The sequence below is a fragment of the Mobula birostris genome, chromosome 12, assembly GCF_030028105.1.
Source record: "Mobula birostris isolate sMobBir1 chromosome 12, sMobBir1.hap1, whole genome shotgun sequence".
Classification (NCBI taxonomy): domain Eukaryota; kingdom Metazoa; phylum Chordata; class Chondrichthyes; order Myliobatiformes; family Myliobatidae; genus Mobula; species Mobula birostris.
Window position 1 is genome coordinate 34926601 of NC_092381.1, and position 17855 is coordinate 34944455.

The 17855-nt window shown below is 42.8% G+C and overlaps 2 protein-coding genes across 5 annotated transcripts in view; one reads left to right on the plus strand and one right to left on the minus strand.

Moving 5' to 3' along the window:
- dhcr24 (24-dehydrocholesterol reductase) overlaps window positions 1–1906 on the minus strand; it is a 39721-nt gene extending 37815 nt beyond the window's left edge. For all 4 annotated transcript variants that reach the window (XM_072273596.1, XM_072273597.1, XM_072273595.1 and 1 more), the window contains exon 1: window positions 1606–1906. In XM_072273596.1, the coding sequence (XP_072129697.1) occupies window positions 1606–1836 (231 nt within the window). In that variant the 5' untranslated portion in view covers window positions 1837–1906. The remainder of the gene's footprint in view (window positions 1–1605) is intronic.
- Window positions 1907–14258: 12352 nt separating this feature from the next.
- LOC140206300 (uncharacterized) lies at window positions 14259–16456 on the plus strand. The gene is made up of 2 exons (XM_072274633.1): window positions 14259–14575; window positions 16135–16456. The coding sequence occupies exons 1-2, from the start codon at window positions 14259–14261 to the stop codon at window positions 16454–16456; spliced, it is 639 nt and encodes a 212-aa protein (XP_072130734.1).
- The last annotated feature ends 1399 nt before the right edge of the window (window positions 16457–17855 follow it).

Sequence of the window (17855 nt, forward strand, 5' to 3'; positions counted from 1 at the left end):
TAAGTTTCACTGCTTTCATGTTTTCTAATTGCTAATAATACACATCTTTGACTTTTGAAACAATTGTTATTGGAGCTGAGGGTGCATCACACAAGAATAACAAATCCATGGGGGTTATCAGCAGCGGCAGCGGCAGCTTGGTTTGGTTTGGTTGGAATTGACAAGAGGCTTCAGAAGGTTGTAGCACCAGCCAGCACCAGCACGGGCACAAGGCTCCGTGAAATTTAAGAGACTACTAGACAGATATATGGAGGAATTTAAGGTGGGGGGTTATATGGGAGGCAGGGTTTGAGGGTCGGCACAACATTGTGGGCCAGAGGGCCTGTACTGTGCTGTACTGTTCTATGTTCTATCCCCAGCACGGGCACAAGGCTCCCCATCACTGAGGCCATTTCCCAAAGTTCAAGAACATGGCATTCATCATTAAAGACTCTTACCACCTGGGACATTCCCTCTTCCCCTTTACCATCAGATTTCCAAATGTGCCATGAACACAACCTCACCATTCCTCTTTTGTGCTATGTATTTATCTTTATTTAAACTTGCAGTGCTGTTATGCTTGCAGAACAACAAATTTCATGATGTATGTCAGGGACAATAAACCTGATTCTGATTCACACATCTAAATCTACATTTGGGCTTCCTTTCAGTCTGCGATGGAACCTGCTGACTATGCACAATGCACAAAACATGGATTGCACATGCTGGCTCATGGTAGTGAAACAGACTTGAAATTATAAAGCACCATGTCACTTTCCGGTTACTCTAAACTGCTTTATAGCCGTTCATGTACTTCCTGAAATGTCACAGAAGGAAGCGTCTGATAATATGCTCCGTAAGATTACATGTTAAAAACAGTTCCATCAGTTTTCTGAATGGTCCATGAACACATTCACCTTATTCGCTACTATTTTTTTTAAAAACTTAGAGCACTTTTAGGTCAAATTTCATGAGATACGCCAGTGATAAAAAAAAACGCAAGTCCAATTTTGAATATTAGTGTGGGTTAATTCAATATACACTATGGGGAGCCTCAATGATCCCATACAAAATATTCAATGGGGCTACAATACATTCCAATTACACGATGCCACCGAGATACTCAGACTGTTCGGAATCATTCTATTTATGCAAGATAGTGGAAATGCCTTCATCTGGCTTTGGAGCATTATATTCGCAATTCTGATCATTTAACACCCCAATTCTGGGAACATTATAAAAATCGTATATGAAAGTATCAGTGACGAATGAAGAAGCATGCCGTCAGGAGCCGTTGAAATCACTGATAGCCAAAATGACGCAAGTCTACCCACTGTCAATGTTATTACAGTATTTGTCTCTGACATCAACTACATTTAATGCATTGCATTCTGCCCTTCAGGAGAAATTGTTATTGTTTACGTGAATTTAAACATAATAAACAAGTATTTGCTACATAGAACTAGATATGTACAAAATTAGCATACTCCTTTGCTAGGTTCCTCGGGAGGGTTCGCACAGCGGGCTATCATTGTACCCCAGCTCCTGGGCGGGCTTCTCGGGGGAACCACACCCTGCATTACAGCGCTGCAAGCAGCACACACAGTGGATAGCGCTAACCCTCACCTGTCTCTGGATGTCCCAGACCCGCAGGTCGTGTTGCTTGGGAGCACTGCACATCTTGAACACTAACCAAGCCCTGAGGTAGTAGTAGACATCGAAGACAACGGAGAGGGGCAGCAGGAAGAGGCAGACGAAGACCCAGCGGTGGTGGATGATGACATACTCCATGCCTTTTCTCCGGACCCAGAATAGCAGCAACGCCATCGATACGGCCAAATAAATCACCGGATCCATTGTCTGCCTCCCGTGCGACCGCTGCCTGCAGATGCCCAGCTACCGTCAACGAGACGCTCCCCCCGCCGACTGCAACACCTCCCGCTGACCCCGCCCCGTCCTGCGCCAGCCTCGCCGCTATTGGTCAAACCTTGAGGCGGCCCGCCTGGCTAGCCTATTAGAAAAAACCTGGTGATCCAGCGCGAGACAGGGCAGGCTGGGCTGCCATTAGTTCCACGATGCGTCCAATCCCACCTCCCTCGCCGTCTCCGCCAATAGAAAGCGTCAGGTGTATCATACCGCTGGAACGCGGCGCCTGGATTGGCGTAGCTGGAGCCCGACGTTCCCGCCCCCTTCACTGACTGATAGCTCGGGGTACCCAATGAGACCGTTAGCGGTGGGGAACGTCCGAGTTATCTTAGTGGTTAGTTAGAGGGTCATCCTGTAATTTAAAAAAGGTTACTTTGATTAGTAATCTCTACCTAAAAGTTTCAGATTTGAAACATGTTTAGATTTCAATGTATTTGAAAAGGTTTGAACAAGTACCATGTCAAATGATAACTTTGAAACTAAACATTCAGATTCATGGAGCATTAGTCACCTGGAACCAGGCACTTGAGTTCAACTCGCCTATGTGACGGTAGTGCCCAACCAAGCTAGTCCCCATGTGCCCACATTTGGCCCAAATCCCTGTAAACCCACTCTTAACTATGTCCTTATGCAGAGGTCTTTTGACTGATGTTACTTATACCAGCTTCAACCACGTTCTCAAACAGCTCGTGCACCATCTTCTGTGTGAAGAAATTTGCCCCTCAGGTCCCTTAAACACAAACAGACGAGAGAGACTGCAGATGTTGGAAATCTGGATAAACACAGTGAGTCAGGCAGTAAGCTATGGAGGAACAGACAGTGTGTAGGGTGGAGACACTTCATTGAACAGAACAGCCCTGTTCAGACCACTTAGCCCACAATCTTGTGCCAATCATGATGCCAACTTCTCCTAAATATCTTCTTTCTGTGTATCCTCTGTATTTCTCCATTCCTTTCGTATTCATGTTTCCACTGTCACGTACCCGGTGACGGGTTAACGAACCAGCAGAAATGGAAAACACTTTGGAGTCCAGTATTGCTATTAACTAATAATATTTATTAGTAACTATGCAATAGAGTAATATAAATGTAGATAAATCAAACAGGTTAGCAATGATATGTAAATAAGTATATCGGTAAGTGTGGAAATACATGAAAATCAAGCTTCTTTAAGTCTTGGGGTAAAGAGATAGTGTTACGACAATGAGTAAAGTTCAGTTCAGTTCGTGGTATTGAGTTGAGCAGTGATGGAGAGAGAGGGAGAGATTTGAGTCTTCAGTTGAGCTGAAGCTGTCGATATTCCCGTTGTCCTCCGAAATCCTTTAAAAGTCACCGACTGTGACCACAACAAAGAGGACCGTTTTTCTGTGGTGGAGCTATGGACCCAGGCAAGGGTTGGACACATGGACAACTCCCCATCGGTCAATCCCTTTTCTCACTGCAAGAGCCACTGATCGATCCTCCAAAAACCCACTTTTTCTGTGGGCACTACGAAGCTCATTCAGTGTCCAAAAACGTGCCGCAGGTCTATCATCTGATCTCCTATTTATCTCACCGTACTGAGTACCAACTGTCTCTCAAATAACTCCTCCTTTCTTTGTCTGTGTAAAAAAGTACAAGCAGGCAATGTCCTTGGAGAAAGTATAAACAACCTCCAGAGAAACCATAACCTCGATTGTCCATCAAATAACGCCACCCTCAGTCACCATAGTGACCTACGAGCTGCTTGGTGCTCTCTCTCTCCAACTCAGCAGAAATCCAAAAGTAAGTCTTTGTCTCTCTCTCTCTCTTCAAAACCAGATGTCGGTGTTACATACCTCTCTCTCTCTCTTTCAAAAGCACAGTTCACAGGGATAATCGAGCATAGTTCATAGGGGTAATTTAGGACCCCATCACACTACCCAAAAGCCTCTTAAATGCCACCAAACTACTCAATTCCACTCCCATCCCCGGTAACTCATACCTGACACCCACCACCCTCTGTAAAAAGCAAACTTGCCCTTTATCTCTGGGTCCAAGCAAAGGTGTATTTGTATGTCTTTTTCATGACTGCAAGCCAGTGCTGGATACTAAAAACAGCAAATGCTGTAGGAATATCCCATTGGTGAGTTGCTTGATATCAATGGAGTTGCCTGGACTTTTTGCAAACCATTGTGCAGAGAGAGTGCGTGATCAAACAAACGGAGTAAGTGTTTGTCTTAGACGTTTCTATTGGGATCCCAAGATCCTGTTAGATGTTGGTAACATGGAATATTGCAAGTCCAATTCACTGGTGACACCAACAGCTGCTTTGCTGCGGTTGTGGTAAAGACTAGGCCTCTGCTGGGTGCACTGGAATGGTGCTGGGTTGGGCACTGGCTATCCCATCACTGCTGCCCTCCAGTGTTCATTGAGTGGAAGAACATGCTAGACCAGGACAATCTACAGTGGACACTGTAATACCATCAAGGATGGTTCGCTGCTTCCCTAACAACAAACCAGTGATCTAAAGGCTCTTCTCAACCACAGGGAGGAATTGAAACATGTGCAGAGGGAGCTAAAGGAGAAGATCAAGGTGGCAAAAGAGGAATTCAGGAGAGGGCTAGGGGACAAGCTTGGGCAGAGTAGCACATGGTGAAAGCTGTGGAGAAACATAAAGAACATCACTGGCTTCCATCAGCCTAGCTGTAGAGCCTTGGAATGCAGCCGTGAATGGGCTAATGAGTTAAACCAATTCTCCAACCAACACACATCAAAGTTGCTGGTGAACGCAGCAGGCCAGGCAGCATCTCCAGGAAGATGTACAGTCAACGTTTCAGGCCGAGACCCTTCGTCAGGACTAACTGAAGGAAGAGTAAGAGATTTGAAAGTGGGAGGGGGAGGGGGAGATCCAAAATGATAGGAGAACACAGGAGGGGGAGGGATGGAGCCAAGAGCTGGACAGGTGATTGGCAAAAGGGATACGAGAGGATCATGGGACAGGAGGTCTGGGGAGAAAGACGGGGGGGGGGGGAATCCAGAGGATGGGCAAGGGGTATAGTGAGAGGGACAGAGGGAGAAAAAGGAGAGTGAGAGAAAGAATGTGTGTATAAAAATAAATAACGGATGGGGTACGAGGGGGAGGTGGGGCATTAGCGTAAGTTAGAGAAATCAATGTTCATGCCATCAGGTTGGAGGCTACCCAGACGGAATATAAGGTGTTGTTCCTCCAACCTGAGTGTGGCTTCACCTTTACAGTAGAGGAGGCCGTGGATAGACATGTCAGAATGGGAATGGGATGTGGAATTAAAATGTGTGACCACTGCAAGATCCTGCTTTCTCTGGTGGACAGAGTGTAGGTGTTCAGCAAAGTCGTCTCCCAGTCTGCGTCAGGTCTTGCCAATATATAGAAGGCCACATCGGGAGCACCGGACGCAGTATATCACCCCAGCCGACTCACAGGTGAAGTGTCGCCTCACCTGGAAGGACTGTCTGGGGCCCTGAATGGTGGTAAGGGAGGAAGTGTAAGGGCATGTGTAGCACTTGTTCCGCTTACAAGGATAAGTGCCAGGAGGAAGATCAGTGGGGAGGGTTGGGGGGGACGAATGGACAAGGAAGTTGCGTAGGGAGCAATCCCTGCAGAAAGCAGTGGGGGGAGGGAAAGATGTGCTTAGTGGTGGGATCCCGTTGGAGGTGGCAGAAGTTACGGAGAATAATATGTTGGACCCGGAGGCTGGTGGGGTGGTAGGTGAGGACCAGGGGAACCCTATTCCTAGTGGAGTGACGGGAGGATGGAGTGAGAGCAGATGTGCGTAAAATGGGGAAGATGCACTTGAGAGCAGAGTTGATGGTGGAGGAAGGGAAGCCCCTTTCTTTAAAAAAGGAGAACATCTCCCTCGTCCTGGAATGAAAAGCCTCATCCTGAGAGCAGATGCGGCGGAGACGGAGGAATTGCGAGAAGTGGATGGCATTTTTGCAAGAGACAGGGTGAGAAGAGGAATAGCCCAGATAGCTGTGAGAGTCAGTAGGATTATAGTAGACATCAGTGGATAAGCTGTCTCCAGAGATAGAGACAGAAAGATCTAGAAAGGGGAGGGAGGTGTCGGAAATGGACCAGGTAAACTTGAGGGCAGGGTGGAAGTTGGAGGCAAAGTTAATAAAGTCAACGAGCTCAGCATGCGTGCAGGAAGCAGTGCCAATGCAGTCGTTGATGTAGCGAAGGAAAAGTGGGGGACAGATACCAGAATAGGTACGGAACATAGATTGTGACAGATACCAGAATTGGTTGTAAACCTATTCTCCAATAGGTTTGACAATTGCCCTCCTGTTCACAGCCCCCTCAGCAAACCAGTCCAGGTGCTGAGGCACCCAATGCCTCCCTTCTCCCTCCTCACCCCTCCAGTTCAACACATGGATGAACAACACAGGCTACCACCGTCTACATCCCTTCCTTGCCCTCCACCTACCATCCAAACCTCCACATACTGACTACTATTGTCCTGAACTTCACCTCCCCCAGCCCCCACCATCAACTCCCCAGTCATCATGGACTCACTTTCCCTACTGAGCAGGTGAGAAGGGCTCTGGGGAAACTCAGACATGGCAAAGCATTGAGACTGGATGGTGTGAACCCCAAGGTCCTGAAGGAGTGTGCTGAGCAGCTGTGTGGAGTTCTCCAGTGCAGTTCAGTCTGAGTCTCAGCCTGGAAAGGGTCCTGACTGTATGGAAAACACCATGTCTGGTCCCAGTACCCAAGAAGGGCCAACTGAAAGTCTTGAATGGCCACCGTCCAGTGGCCCTGACCACACATCATTGAAGACCCTAGAGAGGCTGGTGCTGGCTCACCTCCAACCCCTGGTCTGATCAGCCCTCAATCCCCCACTAGCTTGCCCACTAGGAGCATATTGGAATCAATGATATTGTCATTTACCTGCTGAGCAAAGTGGATAAGCAGGGCAGCACTGTGAGAATCATGTTTTTGATTTATCATGTGCTTTCAGTACCATACAGCCCTCATTGCTGAGAGAAAAGCTCCATTCAAAGCAGATTGGCACTTCTATTGTATCCTGGATAATGGACTACCTGACTGGCAGACCAAAGTTTGTGCGGCTTCAGAGCTGTGTGCCAGATATGGCTACAAACAACACTGGGGCCCCACAGGAGACTGTATTGGTTCCCTTCCTGTTTAATCTATATACCTCAGAATTTAGATACAACACTGAGCCACGTCCTCTGCAGAAACTCTCTGATGACTCAGCAATAGTTGGGTATGTAAAGGGAGGATGGGAGCGTGAATACAAGGCCCTGGTGGAGGACGTTGTCAAATGGTGCAAGCTGAATCATCTGTGGCTCAGCATCAGTAAGACAAAAGAGATGGCGATGGACTTTAGGAAGACTAAACCTGCACTGCTCCCTGTTACTATTGATGGTGAGGATGAGTGTAAGGGGGTTCCGATTTTTATGTTACTGCGGAGGCCAATTAAAATGGCGTTTTTGTTATGTTAATCTGGGGAATGCAGCTTTGTTGTGCTTTAACGCTGAGAAAGTTTGCGCTAGCAGCTTATTGTGGTTTAGAGTGTGATAAGAGGGTGCTATTAACCAATTGGGATAGTTGTTATGGTTTTGGTGTATTTGAAGATACTGTTTGCGAGGGGGTTTGGGGGCAGAGGGCGGGAGAGCGAGACAGAGGATGGACCAGGTGCTGTGAGTCCGCTAACGGGGTCGGACCCCGAGCGGGACGTTCGGCGAGGAGAGGAGACGGAGACGGACTCGTATGGAGCGTCTGGTCGACCACCGTTGTTGGTCCCAGGCGGCCGGTCGAGGTGGTCCGAGGGGGTCGCAGGGTGAAGAAGAAGGTCCTTGAGCTCCAACGGTTTTTGTGCACGAAGAGATTGAACTTTGATAAGTGTGGCGCCTTTTATTTTCCTTTTATATTTTATTCTCTTTTAATTATATAGTTCCAGTAATATCTATAAACTGTAAATCATTTAATTGCATCTGGTGTAATGTCTGTTATTTGGGCAGGGTGGGGTACCTCACACAGCATCCACACAAACTAATTACCCAGTTTGGCGGGGCCGAGGCTGTTTCCCTAGACGACAGCGAGCCGAGCGACCCTGAGGGTGGCCAGGGGGGCTACATGTGGATGTGGTGAGGACCTACAAATAACTGAGAGTGCACCTGGATGACAGACTCGAGTGGAGGACCAACACAGAGGCTGAATACAAGAAGGGCCAGTGTGGTCTCTACTTCCTGAGGAGACTGAGATCCTTTGGAGTATGCAGGCCTCTCCTTCACATCTTCTACCAGTCTGTTGTCACCAGTACAACCTTCTATGTGGCGGCGTGCTGGGGCAATGGCATCAACAGGGATGATGCCAACAGGCTCAATAAACTGATTACAAAGGCTGGCTCTGTTATAGGAGTGAAACTGGACACAGTGAAGGCTGTGGTAGAACAAAGGACCCTACAGAAAATCGTGGCAAATCTGAACACTGTTTCTCACCCTCTGCATGCCACTTTGGCTGAACAGAGGAGCACTTTTAGTAGTAGATTAAGACAACTATGCTGCTCCAAACAATGCTATATGAGATCATTTTTACCCTTGGCCATTAGGCTCTATAATGAGTCAACCTATAGCCAGGGAAATGATGACCCCCTTCCTGTTAGATTGTGGTAACTTATATTTTTTCTTCTACTTCTTTTCTAATATGGCACTCGTAATGCTACAGAGACACTATAATTTCCTTTGGGATCAATATAAAGTATCTTTCTATCTATATATCTCATTACTTCTTTGTCACTTTATCCACTTGTATAGCCACTTTCAGTGAATTATGAACTTCATCACCAAGATCCCTCTGACCTTCAGTGCTATTAAGTGGCCCACCATTAACCGCGTACTTTCTGCCTTTATTTAACTTCCCAACTTGCCCAGACTGCCTATCGCCACAATAGGTCTACAGCAGATGCAATCTCAATGCCTCTTCACACAGCCTTAGATCACTGGACAATACAAACACCTATGTCAAGATGCTGTTTATTGACTATAGCTCAGCATTTAACACCACCATTCCCACAGTTCTGATCGAACCTGGACCTCTGTACCTCCCTCTGCAATTGGATGCTTGACTTCCTAACCGGAAGACCACAATCTGTGTGGATGTGTTAATATCTCCTCCTCACTGACAATCAACATTGGTGTACCTCAGGAGTGTGTGCTTAGCACACTGACTGTGTAGCCTGGTACAGCTTAAATGACATCTATAAATTTGCCTGTGATACAACCATAGTTAGTAGTATCTCAGATGGAAATGAGAGGGCATACGGGAGTGAGATAGACCAACTTGTTGAGTGGTGTTGTAGCAACAACATTGCACTCAATGTCAGTAAGATGAAAGAGCTGATTGTGGACTTCAGAAAGGGTGAGATGAGGGAACACAAACCAATCCTCAGAGGGATCAGAAGTGGAGAGAGTGAGCAATTTCAAGTTCCTGGATGTGAAGGTCTCTGAGGATTTAACTTGGTCCCAACATATCCATGCAACTATACAGAAGCCAAGACAGCAGCTATGTATTGTTAGGAGTTTGAAAAGATTTGGTTTGTCACCTAACATACTCATAAACTTGTATTAACATACCATGGAGAGCATTCTGACAGGCTATATCACTGTCTGGTATGTGGTGAGGGTTACAGAAAGTTGTAAAATTAGTCAGTTCCATCTTGGGTACCAGCCTGCCTAGTAGCAAGGCATCCTCAAGAATCGGTGCCTCAGAAAGGTGGCATCGATTATTAAGGACCCCCATCACCCAGAACATGCCCTCTTCTCATTGTTACTGTCAGAAAGGAGGTACAGAAGCCTGAAGGCACACACTCAGTGATTCAGGAACAGCTTCTTCCCCTCTGCCATACAATTCCTAAATGGACATTGAACCCATGAACACTACTTCAGTTTATATATAATTTCTATTTAGTACTATATTTAATCTAACTATTTAATATACACATATATACTTACTATAATTGATATATTTATTTTATTTTCTTTCTATATTATCATATTATCATTTATTGCATTGAACTGCTGCTGCTAAGTTAAAAAGTTTCATGACACATGCCGGTGATAATAAACCTGATTCTGATTCTCATTAAACTCTATCTGCCACTTCTCTACCCGTATCTGTAACTGATCTATATCTCACTGTATTCTTTGACAGTCCTTTACACTGTCCACAACTATATCAGTCTTGGTGTCATCCACAAACTTGTTAATCCACCCATCAATATTTTAATTCAAATTATTGAGATATATATATATATATATATATCTCAAACAACTCACTTCCACCCACCTAAGATATTTATCAGGAGTGCTGCATACGCAGGGCCCTTTGCATTATTAATGATCTCTCCCATCCATCCCACAATCTCTTGACCCCCTATCTTCAGGCAGGAGGTACCATGATATTAGGACAAGGACTGATGGGATGGGAAACAGCTTCTTTCCCCAAGCAGTGAAACTATGAACTTCCTGCCACCACCCAGATCTCATCATGTATGAAGCCACAGTCATATTACACTGTTTACTTTTTAACTTGTGAAGAAAATGCACATTATGCTAAATCTTAATCTTCTGGAATATATTTTAATATCTGTTAATTTAGTGGTGGAAATATTACTTTATGAGTTGTATACAACTTATATGGCCTGTGTTGTGCACTTTGGTCTGGAGGAACATTGTTTCATTTGGTGGTATACACATATATGGTTGAATGACAAACTTCATCTTGAACTTGAACTTAAACAGAAGCCCCTGCACCAATCCTTGCAGTGATGGACATAAAGCCAGAATAACCTCCTTCTACCCCTGCTATCCGTCTTCTATGGGCAAGCCAATTCTGAGTCCAAACTTGCAATTCACCTTGAATCCCATTTTTCAAAAACCTTTATCTCCCTAAGCCTATGCCTTCTTGTTTTCAGCTCCCCTTTCCTGGGTGGTGGCGCAGTGACATCAGCGCCGGATTCCGGAACGGAGGTTCCCAGGTTCAAATCCAGTTGGGCCGATCCCGAGTACACTTTCCATCCGTGCTGGGTTGAGTATTGAGCTCGCAACTTGACCTCATAAAATAAAGAAAAATACTGCGAAATGTCTGTGCAAGCAGTGGCGCCCCACACAGCCTTCCGATCCGCGCTTTGTAAGGCATGAAAATGCCCGATGCTGGTCTCTCAGGCCTGAGTCGTCGTCGTCGTCATCATCATCTTTCCTGGGGAAAGGATTGGACTCACTATGTCAAATAATAATAGTACTGTATGAAGATCAGGCTGGGAGCAATTATAATTTTTGCCTCCATTTGTTTTCTTGACACGTTTTGCACTACAAATTTCAGGAACTAAAAATTCAAGTGGAACTTTGTTTTGGAATTCTTGCCATTTTTGTTACATAACTATCTTGAAAGAATGCCAATGACCTTGGGATCCTTGTCTGATCTTCCACTCATGCTTGTGTACAAAAGCATGGCTGAGATTCTTATTTAAATAAGCAAGTAGGTGCAAATTTATAGGATATCCTCTAACTTCACGATATGTCACACATAAATGCAACACGATGCGGCCACCAGAATGAAGCCTCCATTCACAATTCAAAAGGAACTACTTTCATTTTAACTTGCATTACTTCCTAGTGGTTAACTTCATCAAGGAAATCTTGAATTTTCAATTACTGAATTTTCAGTACAACTTTAGAGGGATGATATCTAAAATATCCCATATCTCCTGTATTAGGACATGAGAGCTTCTTTTGCTATGATTAATGCCCAGGTGCTGTGGAAAAATCTACAGCTGAAATGAAAAGTAAAAGATGCGTGTAAATCCTGTATGGCACCAGCTTTCACATTCAATTTCCTTTTGCCATTGTGTTATACACAAAAGGAAACTGTCCCATATTTAATATAACAATATAGCTCTAGTTTACACTGATAACATGCTCTCAACAATGACTTTGGGCAAGGCCGTGCCATTTACCTCAAGAATTCTTCTATGTCTTATATACAAACATTTGTAATTGTTTCATAATCTTTATAATTTTCACTCATTTCTTCTTCCCAATTTCATATTGAATTTTTCCATTAAAACATTTCCTCTGGTCCTAAATATTTGTTAGAATCTTAATCAATCCCATGTTTACACACTAGTGCCAGAATCTCCCCTTCCCCAGCTCCAACTATCCATTCTTACTCTCAATGAGATTGTTACCATTGACAGTTTCCTGCTTCCTAGAAATATTCGTCGAGGAATGTCAATATTTCCACAATGGCGAGTATGGTGTTTTATATGTGCACTCTCAACAAATGCTCCTTTTATGTCAGTAGGATTAACAGAATCCACCTCATCAGTAGTAACATTTCACAGTTTTTACAAAGGGAACATTAAAATAGCAAAGGTTCAAGTTTCAGAGTAAAATTATTATCAAAGTGCATGCTATATCGCTGTATATAATCCTGAGACTCATTTCTTGCAAGTACTCACATTAAATACAAGAAAGACAATGGAATCAATGAAAGGCCACACTCGGCAGAACAAACAACTAATGTGCAAAAGACAACAGCTGTGCAACCACAAAAAGAATAAATAAACAAAATAGCTAAATAGATAGATAGATAGATAAATAAATAAACAAACAATAAATACCTGGAATATGAGATGAAGAGTCCTTGAAAGAGAGTCCATAGGTTGTGGGAACAGGTTCAGTGATGGGGCGAGTGAATTTGAATGAAGTTATCCTCTCTGGTTCGAGAACATCATAAGTCCCACATACTGAAGGTTTCTTTGGTTTTGAAACCACAGCAATTCAGGTGAACTTACAAAATATACAAATATGAAAAATATACAACTCATGGGAATGCCTTCCTCCATGTTCTTCATTACCACCCTGAGAGTATTACCACAGCTTTGATTTGTAGCTATGGCAACAGTGAAAGCATAGTACAATGGTGATGCAGTGATTAATCATGTACCATACTCCTTAAGGTGATAACAATCCATCAACCTTAACGTAATATTTAAGCTTGCAGCTAGTGTCACATTCTAAAATATTATAGTTATAATCTGAAAGGAAGGGCTAGGCTGTTAGGAGTAATTTCTGAAAAAATCTTTTGACAAATATCGAGAACTCTCTGCCCCTTCTTCCTCTAAAATGTGGTACAAGAGGAACTGGAACCATCAAGACCGTGAAACCGTAAGGCATAGAAGCAGAATTAAGCCACTTGGCCAATCTAGTCTGCTCTGCCATTCCATCAAGGCTGACATATTATCCCTTTCGACCCCATTTTCCTGCCAAAAGTTCCCTCCCATAACCTCGACACTAATCAAGAACCTATCAACCTCCACTTTAAATATACCTAATGACTTAGCCTCCACTGCTGTCTGTGGCAATGAATTCCAAAGATTCACCAACCTCTGGCTAAAGATATTCTTCCTCATCTCTATTCTAAAAGGACACTTTGAGGCTCTGTCCCCTGGTCGTAGACATCCCCATGTCCTCTCCATGTGCACTCTAGGATGCAGCTGATAGATTTTGAGAGATAAAGTTATTCAGAAATTTCTAGAAAAAGAGAGTAGATTAACTTGAGGAATAGATTGTAATCTATCTCAATTTAGAGTCAGGTTCAAGGTAGAATGGTCTTGTCCCTCATGCCCCTATCTTCCCATATACTCCTGTATACTCCTGAAGCCACATGAATGTCTTCACAGTTAATCTTGCTGCCAATTGTTTTGTCATATGCAGATTTTGATGTTGCGGCCTGTATCCAAGCTCAAGTCATTTACATATATTAAGAGCAACTGTCCCATCGCTGACTGCTCAGGTACCTTGCCATTATGTCTTTCAAATCTTGGGCAATGTCAGCTCAGTTTCAAGTAGTCATGGGGGTGTAGTTACTGCAGAAGAACTTTCATTTTATCTTCTAAGTAAGATATATTATCTTTCTTCAACATATAGAACATTTGCACATCCTTGCTGTGCTTACCAGATATTGATTTTGGGCAACTAAAACATAGTTTTTCAAAAGTCACATCTTGTGTGTTAAGGTACTGATTTTCAATAAGGAATGAAAATGTCACAAGTACCCACAGTGAATTGGGTTAAATGTGAACTATAGTGATATTTCCTCATTTTTATCTTATTGTGCTTCAAGATCATTTCTAATCATTTTGTAAAATGAAATCTGATTATTGCTGTGTTATTTGTTATCACTTTGTCAAGAGAGATGGCATTACTGTTTCACTTCCTCTGTTTGCAAGGATGTCTCCAGGGTTTGGGCCATGGCTTTTCTAAAAACTGAACAAGAGACTTGTCAGCACATGTCTTCAATTGGACTTCCCACTTTGTACCCAAACTAAATGGCGTGCACCCGACTACGCAGTAGACTCTCAATTGGAGGAGGTGTTCTTCTCACGTCTGCAGCTGTTTGTTTTGCCTGGTGGAGTGATAACAAAACATGTCCTGAAAAAGTGGAGACTATCATCGACCAAACCTCCTTGAGCCCACTGCTGAGATTACTGTCTTTTCTGTTCTGCTTGATTGGAGGATTCCTGCTTCTTTTTGGCTTCCTATGGTCTGTAAAACTGAATAGGCAAATGTCCAGTGGATACAGGCAATGGAATAGAACAACCTCATATCCCAACACCACGGAACAGAGAGCCAACTATAGGCACAGGTAGGACAAACAGCAGACTAGTTTCGGAGAAGGAACAAATTCTATTAAGTTGATTAGGCATTATTTTTGAGACACTGTTTTTCAAACATAGTCGATAATGGTTGGAGCTGTGCAAAAAATAATGCTGGCCTTGCTAGTGACACCAAAGAATGATAAATAGAAATCACCATCAAAGGAGTTGCGACTAAGATGCTATTTTACAATATAATGATGATAGGTCCAATAAATGCTAAAATTATAAAATAGCCACCATCCAAGCCATGCTGTCTTCTCACTGCTGCCATCGGGAAGGAGATATAGGAGCCCTAGGTCCCGTACCACCAGGTTCAGGAAACATTATTACCCTTCAACTATCAGGCTACTGAACTAGCAAAGATAACTTTAATCACCTCAGCTCTGAACTATTACACAACTATGGACTCACTTTCAAGGACTATACAACTCATGCTCTCAGCATTACTTTCTATCTGTTTATTTATTTATGTTTGTATTTGCACTGGTTGGCTTATTTTACACACTACTTGTTTCTCCGTCTTTGTGTATAGTTTTTCACCGATTCTATTGTATTTCTTTGTTCTACTGTGAATGCCTGCAAGAAAATGAATCTCAGGGTAGCAGATGGTGGCACAAACATAATTTGATAATAAGTTTACTTTGAACTTTGAGCTACTTCAGAAAGTAGAGAAAATCTATTATTTTTTATTATTTGCAGAGAAAGTATGATAAATGTAAACAAAAATTGAAAGTCTCCAAGCTCCAAAAAGATTTTTTGATGTCATAGTAATGGATAAAATGCTCATTCTACCTGCTCAGTTTACCTGTTTCGATCAAACCTTGCACCCGTGTCTTCAGTCACATTCACATTTTGCTGGAAATTGCACATTGTGCTTCAATGTTGAGTATCCCAGTGCCTCAATTTTGATTTTTTTTTAAACTTTTACTTTAGTAGAACAGAAGGGAGGCTAATCATGTTAAGTAATTGATATCACTAATTTTTAAAGGCAAGAGTTTATGACATTTGTTCTGAAAATAGGAATTAAACAATTGTTTTTTAAGAAAAGAGTCCACCATTCTGCTCATATATGCACCTCAGAATCCGAATCAGGTTTATTATCACTGATATATGTTGTGAAATTTGTTATTCATGAAATTTGTTGTTTTGTGGCAGCAGTATAGTTTAATACATAAAATAGACTATAAATTACAATAAAATTATATATACATATGTAAAATAAATTGTACAATAAAGAAAGCAAATATAGTGAAGTAGTGTTCATTGGTTCATGGTCAAGAAATATGATGGTAGAAAGTAAGAAGCTGTTCCTAAAATGTTGACTGTTTGCCTTCAGGCTCCTGTACCTCTTCCCTGAAGGTAGCAATGAGAAGAGGCTATGCCCTGGGTGGAGGGATTCCTTGATGATAGATGCTGCCTTTTTGAGGCATCATCTTTTGAAGAATTGCATGCGTTCCTAAGCATTGTACACATGCTAGTATAATTAATGTATTTCAAGTGAAATTTCAATTTTTGGCTTGAAAATTTATTGTTCTTTCTTTTCTAGTGATCCTAATAACCTACAAGCCCCTTTGTACAGCCCATATTGTGAGGGACTCAACTGCACATCAGTGATGATGATGCCAACTAACAGCCTTCTGATTCCACTGGCATCTGAAGAGCCAGCTCTGCCTCCATCATATGAAATGTTAACAGACACCAGCAGGATTCAACTTCTACCCTGTACACACAGTTCATCTAACAGTACACTTTCACAGACGGAGCAAATTCAGACTTTGCAGAAGGAAGAACTTAGACCAGGCTCTCTAACATCAGCCACTAACAGCATCCCTCCACCCAGTTACAACAATATCCATTTGCACGTTTAATGATGTCCAGAAGACCAACATTTTCAGTGACCATGAATACACCATTTTGAACTTCTAATAGAGTGTTCTTTTCACTTAGAAATTCAATAAGGATTCTTTTCTACTTCCTAAGTTAGGTGTTCATGACTCTAGGTTCTTTCACTTTTTTTTAAACAGGTAAAGCTGAAACACAGTGTTGACAGTGTTGGCGCGTGGCCAAGTGGTTAAGGTGTCAGTCTAGTGATCTGAAGGTCGCTAGTTTGAGCCTCTGCTGAGGCAGTGTGTTGTGTCCTTGAGCAAGGCACTTAACCACACATTGATCTGCGACGACACTGGTGCCAAGCTGTATCGGCCTTAGTGCCCTTCCCTTGGACAACATTGGTGGCGTGGAGAGGGGAGACTTGCAGCATGGGCAACTGCCGGTCTTCCATACGACCTTGCCCAGGCCTGCGCCCTGGAAACCTTCCAAGGCGCAAATCCATGGTCTCACGAGACTAACGGATGCCTATTTATTTTAAAGCTGATACAGTACATCACGTTAGGATAGTTGTTCTTCACAACTTCTCAGTTAAGCAATGGAAACCACCATTGCCAACACCAATGTGGCTTGGGGTTCTCGTATAATGTGTATGTTGTCAGAACATAAGTATTGGAATTCAACTGATGTAAAGTGAATTAGATTAACTTTTTCAGAAATCTGTATGTACTTTCTACTGTTCTAATAGCTAGTTGTGAAGAGTATGTAATGTGAAACAATTTAATTTTAATTTAATTTACAAATTTTCCTAACTTCAATGGATAATATAATTCTATCCTTAGAACCTTATATGTGATATGTTTCAAAGGAATACCTCTTTAACCATTCTTCTTAGAATGTGAAAAATAAGTTGTTCCATTTCTTGGTGGCATGATGATGAAAGTAAAATAAGAGATTCTGATCAGATCACTGTAAACTTTTTATTTAAGTAAATTTTAATGTTCTCTTGTATTTTAATTCTAATGTTCTCTTGTATTTTACCAACTGTACTTGATTAGCCCAAAAGGAATCTATTAGACTCCTTGGAATGGTGCTTTTCTACATGATGCTTACTTTTGACCTACATGTATTGGGCCAAACAGTTTGTATATGTTCTGCTGTATAGACAATAGACAATAGGTGCAGGAGTAGGCCATTCGGCCCTTCGAGCCAGCACCGCCATTCACTGTGATCATGGCTGATCATCTACAATCAATACCCAGTTCCTGCCTTATTCCCATAACCTTTGATTCCACTATCTTTAAGAGCTCTATCCATCTCTTTCTTGAAAGCATCCAGAGACTTGGCCTCCACAGCCTTCTGGGGCAGAGCATTCCATATATCCACCACTCTCTGGCTGAAAAAGTTTTTCCTCAACTCCATTCTAAATGGCCCACCACTTAT

Bases quoted from the DNA above. Each gene is read 5' to 3' on its own strand.
- LOC140206300 (XM_072274633.1), top strand. From the start codon at position 14,259: ATGGCGTGCACCCGACTACGCAGTAGACTCTCAATTGGAGGAGGTGTT. The intron at 14,576-16,134 runs GTAGGACAAACA...TTTCTTTTCTAG, and splicing joins AGAGCCAACTATAGGCACAG to TGATCCTAATAACCTACAAG.